This window comes from Neophocaena asiaeorientalis, unplaced genomic scaffold (assembly GCF_003031525.2).
Source record: "Neophocaena asiaeorientalis asiaeorientalis breed wild unplaced genomic scaffold, Neophocaena_asiaeorientalis_V1.1 scaffold226, whole genome shotgun sequence".
Taxonomy (NCBI): Eukaryota; Metazoa; Chordata; class Mammalia; order Artiodactyla; family Phocoenidae; genus Neophocaena; species Neophocaena asiaeorientalis.
In genome coordinates, this window is record NW_020173037.1 from 9,151,602 (window position 1) to 9,162,584 (window position 10,983).

The following is a 10,983-nucleotide window of genomic DNA, read 5'->3' on the forward strand; positions in this document are numbered from 1 at the left end:
AGATTTAAATGTTAATGGATAGTGTGTAATAGCAAGGAAAAATCTAGAGATGAAGAAAGAGAAGGGATAATTAGAGGTATTCCTAGAAAGGTACAATGGAATTGCCCTTTATTTTTAAAAGCCTCAGATTCCTGGTAAGAATGTGAATAATCAACCCATGGATAAACCAGTTCACGTGTACTGTACAACTTCAGACGCTGGCTGAAAGCTATAATGGTGCAAAATATGAACAGAATGACTGAAAGTCTGCAGCTCAGAAAGTAGTGACTGACCTAAATTTCTGAGCCCACCAACACAGTTGTCTAGACCTGTGCTGTCCAAATAGTAGCCATTAGCCATATGTGGCTATGTAAATTTAAATTAATTAACATTTAAAATAATTAACAGTAAATAAAATAAAAATTCAGCTTCTTAGTTGCGATAGCCACATTTCAAGTGCTCAACAGCTACACGCGGCTAGTAGCTACTAAGAACAATTTCACCATCATAGAAAGTTCTATCGGACATTGCTGGTTTAGACTCTAAGCTCCCTTAAGGCAAAAGAAAAAATTGCCGCACATTTTTAATTCCTTCTCCAGCAGCTATCTAACATTTATTGAGTGCTTAGTACATACCAGGTAATTTTCTAATTATATTTTATATATACTGTATTGCAAGATTTAATGCTCACAGAAACCCTATGAGGAAAGTTTCTGCTATGCCCATTTGACAGATGAGAAGATGGAATTATAACTGCACAGCTTTCCATGTAGCTAGATGTAGCAGAGCTGGGATTCCGACCCAGGCAGCATGCCCTAGAACCTGTGTTCCTGAGAACGAAGCCAGTCAAAACTTAATGCTTGCTGCTAAATTTTACTTTTGCTGCTGTAGTACAGTAGTGAGTCTCAAAAGGCATAAAATTATATCCTTTGGCTTACAGGCCAATAATGGCAAAATTTCAGTTTCACCTTGGGTTGTCCTGCTGGACTGGAGGAAAAGGTCCTGTGCATTTTCTCACCACTCACACTGCACAGAGACGGTACCAGGGAAGGAGTTATGCTAACGTTCTACCCAAAAAGCTCTACCACAGATTTCCTTTCTTTAGTTCCTCCCATTAATTCAATTAAATTTAGAAAATTTATAAATATAAATTTATCCTATTCTTTCATTTTACTCATAAAACTCTTCTGAGTTTCTCCTTTCGCCCTGGAGTAACATGTTATTCTACGTAACACTCAGAAGATTTGCTGCATACTCTCCTGTCTGACCGTCACTAAATTGATATGTTTTCTTGATCATAAAATCTCTTTGAGTTAAACAGTACACTTATAAATTAATAACTGCAAGAGGCTACAGGGAGATCAGCTCGGTGCTTTGTGACCACCTAGAGGGGTGGGATAGGGAGGGTGGGAGGGAGACGCAAGAGGGAGGAGATATGGGGATGTGTGTATATGTATAGCTGATTCACTTTGTTATAAAGCAGAAACTAACACACCATTGTAAAGCAATTATACTCCAATAAAGATGTTTAAAAAAAAAAGAGGCCCTCGCTAAACAATAGAAGACTGTTGACTTCTATTAGTTAAGGTGTTTCTGATCAAAGTAGCACATTTGCTTTTTCACTATTAAGGTCTCATTTTTACTTCTTAACATGAGGAGACCCCAAAAAACCTCCAGCCAGGCATGCAGAGCCGGGATACCCGCAGAAGGAATCACCTGTAGGTTTCCATTTTGTGCTCCTGGGACCCCTGAGTAGGGTTGCTAGACAAAATATAAGAAGCCCAATTAAAGCTGAATTTCAGATAAACTGGATATATTTTTTTAGTCTAAGTATGCCCCATGCATACTAAAAATAATTATTCATTGTTTACCTGAAATTCAAATGTAACTGGATACTGTAGTTTTCATAAAAGTTTCACTTGCTACATAAAACACAGATACTTCACTAAATCTGGCAACTCTAACCCTCAGGAACTCGGGGAACCTCACGCAACTTCCTATAACACCGGTGAGGCAACGACAGGACAGAAGAGCACCTGTAATGTCTGGTTTACAGACAACGACTTCACGATTAACCCAGCTGTATTTGACACAGAAGCTGGAGCAGAAAAACAGAATCATTCTACTTAGTCTTCTGCTACCTTTTCAAGAACTGAATGCAGGATCTTCTTGCAAGACAGCCAAGTGCTGAGTTATAGGCAGGTATCTCATCTATAAGCAGGCAGGAAAAGCAAATCTATAAATATCTTTAAGTTCCCTAGACTATTTACAGATGTGAAAGTTTCCGTAAGAGGATAATTCATAAGATTCTGCTCATGAAATGTTGGTTATCTTTGTCATTCCAACCGGGCCAGGAAAGGATGCTGGGGACAGTGTGAACCCTCCGTTTCGTGCCATTTTTAATCACACACAGGTCGAAGGGAGGGTCAGAAGTTATAGGTTTCCAGCCTCCAGGAAACACTAGGAAGACCTAGGGAGTGAAAAGAGGAAGCAGTGACAAGAAAAAGCGAGGACTTCCCTGGTGGCGCAGTGGTTGAGAGTCCGCCTGCCGATGCAGGGGACACAGGTTCGTGCCCCGGTCCGGGAAGATCCCACATGCCGCAGAGCGGCTGGGCCTGTGAGCCATGGCCGCTGAGCCTGCGCGTCCGGAGCCTGTGCTCCGCAACGGGAGAGGCCGCAGCAGCGAGAGGGGAACGTGGAACAGGGGTTCTTTAACGCTTGCCTGGGTGCTGCTTCCCACGGCCCCTTCCTCCCCTTCCTCCACCTGGAGAATGAGCCCCTCGCTCCGAAGCCTGGGGCAGGACCCAACCACCGTTCACTCTGTCACTCACTCCAAAAATATCTCATAAATACGTACCATGTGCCACGCCCTGGTTTCGGTTTCGGTGCTTGGGAAACATCAGTGAACGGAACACAGACAAAATCTATGCTCTCGTGGAGCTTGTATTATTATAGTTCAAAATTCTTATTTGAATTTTTGAAACACTTTACCTTGATCTTTTTTACCTTTTCCACCTATTTCTCTTCTCTGTTTTCTTTTCCTCTTACTTTATATAGTTAACTGTGTGGAAGAATAGAAGTAGGATTTTCATTGGTTTTGGATAATTTTCTCACAACGGCCAGTTTTATTCTATTTGGGGTACCTTAAAGACTAAATGAGGGATGTCCCTGGCAGTCCAGTGGTTAAGACTCCAGGTTTCCAATGCAAGGGGCGTGGGTTCGATCCCTGGTTGGGGGACTAAGATTCCACATGCCACACAGCGCAGCCAAGAAAATATAAAAAATTAAAATTAAAAAATAATTTTAAAAAAGACTAAATGAAACCCAAGTTAAAACCTAAAAAGCTAAATTCTTAAATATGAACTCATGGAAGCTTCCAAAATGGCAGTCAAGAAAAATAAAAAAGAGGAAGTGCTGTGTGTGACCTACCAATTCTGTAAATCAGAACTTTGCTGCCAGTGGGGTCTCGGGCTCTCAGGACGCCGACGTAGCCAGCCTTCAGAAGGCCAAGAATGCTTCTAGGATGGAGATCTGCACTTATTTCTGGACATTCTGCTCTCCACTTATAGTAGTTTTCCAGTAACTGGAAAATAAAATAAAACTTATCTACAGATAGCATACATGGTAAGCATTTTGTAAGACTGATAGGAAAGTCTTGGCATTATGTAGGGCCCTTGCCATGTATTATGTCAGGATTCTAACCTGGGGTATCTTTTTAGCTGTAAAAGCTAAAAGCATACTTCATGCAGGATCTCAGGTGATAGGAGTTAGTCACAAATTCAAAGTTGAGGAATTTTTATTTGTCTCCTGCTGTAAAGAGTCTCCCAAAGATAGCTGTCAACAATGCCTCCCCTCCTGGTGTGCACATGTCATTCCTTTCACCAGCAGGTGGAGTCCATTTGATTCCTTCCTCTTGAAGCTGAGCTGGCCTCCTGTCTCGCTTTGGTGGAAGTGACACCGTGCTTGGTTAAGAAGCCTGAGACCTTCTCTTTTTGCTTTTTGGGATCCAGAGACCATGTAGGATTATTAAATAATGAATCTCTGCAGAGAGAGGCCCTGGACGATGAGAGCCCATCTCAGATAGCCTGACCTCAGCCATGGTCCCATCTCATGCAACGTGGAGCACAGACGAACCATCCCCGCTGAGCCCTGCCCAAAGTGGCGCATTACAATAAACAGCCATGGTTTAAGCCGCTAAATTCGGGGTTGGTTTGTTACTTAGCAATAGAAGGCTGAAACATCCACCTTTTAGTCTTTGTGAATAAGGAAGAAAAGAAATCAAGCAGATGAATTAACTCTACAAATGTTTTTGAGCATCTGCAATGTTCCACACACTTAGTGAGGCACTTGAGGTATAGCAGTGGGCAGAATAAAATCCCTGCTCTCTTTGGACCTCACTGGTTGGTGACAACTGGATCATACAGGCCATGCTATGTAGTGAAGAGCTTGATTCACAGGCTGCTGCTGCTTCAGGAAAACCTTGACTCCACCACCTACTATCCATTTGGTCTTGGCATGTATTTAACTGCTCTGAGGTCATGTTTTCTCAACATGTGTCTTGCAGGGTGCTGGGTAAAGCATACATGGGCATAACGAGTGGTAGTCAGCCTTGCTGTTCTCTTAATAGGGAAAGTTATTTAGATTAATTGCTCATCCAAGCTTTTAGTCCAGGTTTATATTAAAGATAACTAAAAATTTTTGGTTTTTATTTTCTCTCCTAGAAAAAAGATACAAAGGAACATTTCTGTACCGTACTAACAGAAAACAACAAAAATCGACCTTGTTAACGGTGGTATACACTCGGATAGCCTGTGGAACAGTCTCTCTGGATATTAGGTCTTGGCAAAATATGGTTTGAAAGCACCGCATTTTCTTTTTTTTTTTTTCCAAAAAACCCACCAATAATGGTTACTCTGCATTTACAAATAATACAAACATTGCCAGTGTACTGTGGAGAATACTGACATCAAATTACAGTTAAAATTTATTATATTTCAATTTACCTTTCCACGATTTACAGCATCCTCAGTTTTTCTAAAACGACAGAATATTTGTTTTGAGTTTAAAGAGATCTATTAGAAACGTGGAATCAAAGTTCAGATGAAAGGAAAGGACAAATTTTGCATTTGAGAGTCACTGGAATGAACATGAGAACTGTAATCACGAAGTAGTCATGATCTGGAGGAGAAACTGCAAAAACAAGTTTAAAAAACCAAGTAAAGGGTGAAATTCCAAGCCTTGGGGGACGTCAATGGCTGGGAATGGCTGGAGGAAGAGAGGATCTGGTTGGACCACAGGAGATCTGGCACCACAATGTACAGAAGGGAGGGAAAGGCATCCGTGTTGCTCTACTCCTTACTTCTTTCTATCTGATACTGTTTCCCTCTCTTTCTCTTTCTTTCTCCCTGTCATTTCTGCATTTAAGAAACTTTCTCTGTTAAAAAAAAAAAAGAGAATGTTACTAAGAGTTAAATGCAACAGAGAGTTAGAAAGAAAAAAAGTCAGTAAATTTGCCAACAAAGAAATAATTGGTGACCTAAATAGCAGATTCCAAAAGCAGTAAGAAAAAAAGACACCTTGTAGATTCTGATATATTCATTCTCTTCTATAAGATGAATTTCTCTTCCTTCTCCTTTCTTAGAGGGCATCAGAATAAGTGTTACTAGCATTTTTAATGTTCATTACTTTTTTCATAGTTCCCTCAGATGGAAAACTAGTCCTTTTAATTCTAATTCAAGCAAAACACCAGAAGCAGCATAGGAGCTCCAATACACAAATAACAATTTTATTTTCCCGTGGAATAATAAAAGTTACAGCTTCATTAACAGGGATCTTTCGGGTGCTTCCCTGGTGGCGCAGTGGTTAAGAATCCATCTACCAATGCAGGGGACACAGGTTCAAGCCCTGGTCTGGGAAGATCCCACATGTCATGAAGCAACTAAGCCCGTGCGCCACAACTACTGAGCCTGTGCTCCAGCGTCCATGAGCCACAAGTACTGAGCCCATGTGCCACAACTCCTGAAGCCTGCACACCTAGAGCCTGTGCTCCACAACAAGAGAAGCCACCGCAATGAGAAGCCCACACACCGCAACAAAGAGTAGCCCCCGCTTGCCGCAACTAAAAGAAAGCCCGCACAGCAACGAGGACCCAACGCAGCCAAAAATAAATAAATTTATTATTTTTTTTAAAAAGGGATCTTTTAGGGAATAGAGGCAGGTTCCTCAGCTTATTGATCTCTGCAGAGTGCTGGGCACTTAGGAGATAGGTACATGTGTTGAACGAAAGAATACATTAATACATGATTAAACCAGCTGGATCCACATGCTTGAAAAAAATGACTTTCATAAAGATGCACAAATTGCCCTCATACTTTTGACACTTGACTTTTGCAAACTGAAGGCTCTACACCCGGATCTTTGATTATTACTTTTCCACTGATAAATTTCCACATTCAAAAGTCTGGTTGACATAAATAAATTATGTAAATGACATAAACTGCTACCGAGCAATCCTCCAACAAACCACGTAAAGTCCACGGCAGAAATAAAACTGCCTGCGGGTGCATATTCATTACCGAAAAGCACCTGTTTTGTACCACCACTAGCAATAAATAAATATAAAAAGTTACAGCTTATTTTAACTCTGCTTTGTAACAGAGTAGGTTTCTCCTTACATTTTTCGTGTACTTTCCAACAAAATTACAACCATATTTGTGCCACTTTTCTGGGGTTTAATGGCATCATTTCAATTCCCGCTCTCGAACATTCTAAGAGGTAACTATTGTTACCCCCATTTTATTGGTAAGAAAACTAAACTGGAAGAAATTACACATTTGTTTCAGGGTAGTAGCTACCAGGAGCAGAGCGGAGTCTGAAACTGACACTTGATTCAGTGAATTTTACAAAAGAAGCTGCATTTCGTGGGAAATGAGCAGGCAGCGTCAGTGGAATTTTGAAAACATTGAAGTATTTAGGAAAACTATAAAAATAATTAAAGAATAAAAAACGTATCACATAGAGCAAAAATATAAGGAGGAATATTCACGTGTGAAAGATAAGATTCTATATATTCACAAGAATATATAGAATAGACAGAGGTTAACAGTTGGTTGTTTTAAACAGATGGGGCAAGTAGAGTTCACTTGAGAGTGCAGGCTCCCCTGAGCTCAGCTCAAGTTCAAATTCTTGCTCTACCCCTTCATAACTGCGATTTAGGGTAGTTACTTACTCGTTACATCTCAGTTTCTTCTAAAATGAGAAAATAGTGAGATAATCCACGTAAACACTACTTACCAAAGTAGCTGGTACTCCCAAAGTTATTAGAATTCACAAAAGTCACTAATTTGTTATAATTTCAAATACAAAAACTAGAATAATGAGAAACTTCATTAAAACTGAGGGACTGGGCTTCCCTGGTGGCACAGTGGTTGAGAGTCCGCCTGCCGATGCAGGGGACATGGGTTCGTGCCCCGGTCCGGGAAGATCCCACATGCCGTGGAGCGGCTGGGCCCGTTAGCCATGGCCGCTGAGCCTGCGCGTCCGGAGCCTGTGCTCCGCAACGGGAGAGGCTGCGACAGTGAGAGGCCCGCGTACCGCAAAAAAAAAAAAACAAAAACAAACAAAAAACTGAGGGACTTATCAAGGTTTCTTCATACACTAAAACTATAGGGCTTTCATATTTTAAGTAAAGCGAGTGTAAACTGAATTCACTGCCTCTCTGGAGGAAAATGAAAAAACAGTTTCATACTCTTAACTCTCCCTTTTTCCTTTCAAGTTGGCAGAAAAATAGGGCAAAGAGTTCACAGAAACTTGATTCCCATCCCGTAGATTTGGACACAGTCCTTAGCCAGCTCCTCAAGGACATGATGCAATGAAAACAATTCAGGAAAACAAATAATACAGGAAAAAAATATACAACACAGAGGCTGGAGGTCAATTTTATTTTATCTTCTATTTAGACATGCTCCGGACGCGCAGGCTCAGCGGCCATGGCTCACGGGCCCAGCCGCTCCGCGGCACGTGGGGTCCTCCCGGACCGGGGCACAAACCCGCGTCCCCTGCATCGGCAGGCGGACTCCCAAACACTGTGCCACCAGGGAAGCCCTAGACGTTACTTTTTTTAATTGGAGTAGAGTTGCTTTACAATGTTGTGTTAGTTTCTACTGTACAGCAAAGTGAATCAATTATACATATATCTATTATTTTTTAGATTTTCTTCCCATTTAGGTCACCACAGATAACAGTAGAGTTCCCTGTGCTATACAGTAGGTTCTCATTAGTTATCTATTTTATACATAGTAGACATTATTTTAAAAAAGTAACCAAAATGGGGACTTCCCTGGTGGCACAGTGGTTAAGAATCCGCTTGCCAATGCAGAGCACATGGGTTCGTAGGCCTGGTCTGGGAAGATCCCACAGGTCGCGGAGCAACTAAGCCCATGCGCCACGACTACTGAGCCTGCGCTCTACAGCCCACTGAGCCACAACTACTGAGCCCGTGTGCCACAACAAGAGAAGCCACCACAATGAGAAGCCCGCACACTGCAAATAGAGAAAAGCCCGTGCGCAGCAACGAAGACCCAATGCAGCCAAAAATAAAATAAACTTAAATAAAAATTTTTTAAAAAAAGTAACCAAAATGAAATCTGTAAATCATACTTTTAATTCTTAGTTACCTATAAATGTTTAATACCCCATTAGAGCTACACTTTTCATTGGACCTGAGATTGTGTCTTCATATCTAGTAGCTGCTGAGTAAGTATGAGGAGAGCTTAGTAGCCATCTGATAAAAGAAAGAAATAGGTAGGCTCCTATTTCATTCCTAATGTCACAATGAAGTGCAGTAGATCGACAACTCCAACATAAAAAAGAGAAGTCATAAATTACCAGAGAAAATTTTGCAGAAGGGAAGAGCTTATGAAACTAGAAGCAATCACAGAACAATCAAATCAATACATTTGATTACATAAAAACTTTAAAATTCTTCACAGAAAGAAAATAGCATTAACGATGTCAAAAGACGAACCGCAAATTAGGACAATAGCCTATTTTCTTTAATACACGAAGATATGAATAAAATGTTTTATATTTTATGTAAACAATGTGGAAGAAAATAGCAAAACAAGCAGTTAATTAGAAAGGAATTTCAAAATGTTAAATATATGAAAGATGATTAACCTCACTTGTAATTAAATAAATGCATATTATAATAATAATGAGAACCAGTTCCTCATTATTATCATAGTAATGAGAACCAGTTCCTAGCAGGTTGACACACAGTTCATAAATTTGGTGACACAGCATGGGTGATAATATGGGGAAAGACACCATTATGTATTGATAACATAGAAGTGATAAAATAAGTGCAAACACTTTGGAGGACAGTTGGTCTATTCATCAACACTGAAAATGCACATTGCACTTCATCCAGCAAGTGTGCAAGTTCAACTTATCCTATAAGGATTTTCCTATTTTTGTATTGATACAATGACAAAGACATACTAGAATACCCAGTTGGTGTGGAAGAAACCCTATTTGTCTTGGTTTCTGTGTTTTGTGAACTGTCGAGCAAACTGTAGAAATTCAAAAAATAATCGTTGAATGAAGGAACGAACAGCATGCACGGCAGCATTGCCAATGTCTGATGACAACTCCTATGTCCAATACAGGAGACTGGTTAATACATTTTAATATAATAAATTGAGACAATGCAATAGTACACAGCCCCCAAAAGAATAAGACACATGCTGAAACAGATTCATCTCTATGATAAATTATGTTAAAAAGGCAAAATGTAAAACACATACATATGCTTGTGCGACTGTAGATTACACCTGGAAAGGTAAGAGACAGGTAACAGTAACTGCCACTGGGTAGGAGGCTGGCAAGCTAAGGTCTGGGGTGAGGAATTTTTTCCCTTAGAAAGTTACTTTTAGGAACTTGCTTTGCATTCTTTACTATTTATGGATTTTTTTTTTTTTTTTTACCGTCTGTACTTCTTACTTTTTCAATTAAAAATTAGTTACCAACAACAAAAATCCTCATACTGAGACAGCTGGGACTCTGCACTATACTACTTCCTCTGCCTCCTAGCTCGCCGTGTGACACTGAGCGAGCCACTTGGAGAAAGGGCTAGATCAAGTTCAACTGTTGAGCACTTCCTACGTGCCAGGCTCTGTGCTGGGTACGTCCTGTTCCGTTAAACTGGTTAATGTTCAGTCCTGGAAACCAGTCATCGCGGGAGGCCCTTTCACCGTTATTTAACAGGTGAGGATGCTGAGTCCAAAGTGCCAGAACTCAAGGTCGTACCCCTCTTTCTGATTCCTGTCTTCTCACCACCTTGCTCTCAACCAGCCGTCATAACACACCTGGAGCCACAAAAGAAGCGCCGGGCTTCCCTCGTGGCGCAGTGGTTGAGAGTCCGCCTGCCGATGCAGGGGACACAGGTTCGTGCCCAGGCCCGGGAGGATCCCACGTGCCTTGGAGCGGCTGGGCCCGTGAGCCATGGCCGCTGAGCCTGCACGTCCAGAGCCTGTGCTCCGCAACGGGAGAAGCCGCAACAGCGAGAGGCCCGCGTTACCGCAAAAAAAAAAAGAAGCGCTTCATCCGCATCCCCCCACTCAAAACACTCTGGACTGCTTTACCGTCTTGACACTTCAGTGTTACTATTAATAATACTCTTTTGCTAGGATTTGGCTTTAGATCTTCAGTTTTACTGGCAATTTCATTTCCCCCACCAAACGTCGAGTTACCTGCTAAGATGGAATAACTCTAGGCTTCCCACTTTTCAGCTGTCATTTTCTATCTCACCAGCTCTGCCGCGGAGAGCGAAGCATTTCCCCCAAACTTTATAGGTTCGGGAGACTCGTGCAGGGCAGAGTTCCAGTGCTTGGGGTCAAATGGGCCCTCTCCCTAGAAGGTTCCAGCTTTTTTCGAGGTTTCCCGTTTCCACGACCCAGAGAAACTGCAAGGACCAGCGCGGGAATCCTCAGAGCTCCCGCTGCC

At 41.5% G+C, this 10,983-nt stretch overlaps 1 protein-coding gene across 1 annotated transcript in view; it reads right to left on the reverse strand.

Moving 5' to 3' along the window:
- Nucleotides 1–10,983, reverse strand: part of TTPA (alpha tocopherol transfer protein) — a 50,659-nt gene that overhangs the window by 9,144 nt on the left and 30,532 nt on the right. The window contains exons 4-6 of the mRNA XM_024742569.1: nucleotides 5,117–5,169; nucleotides 4,983–5,051; nucleotides 3,409–3,562 (exon numbers count right to left, since the gene is read on the reverse strand). Of these exons, the coding sequence (XP_024598337.1) occupies nucleotides 3,409–3,562; nucleotides 4,983–5,051; nucleotides 5,117–5,169 (276 nt within the window). The remainder of the gene's footprint in view (nucleotides 1–3,408; nucleotides 3,563–4,982; nucleotides 5,052–5,116; nucleotides 5,170–10,983) is intronic.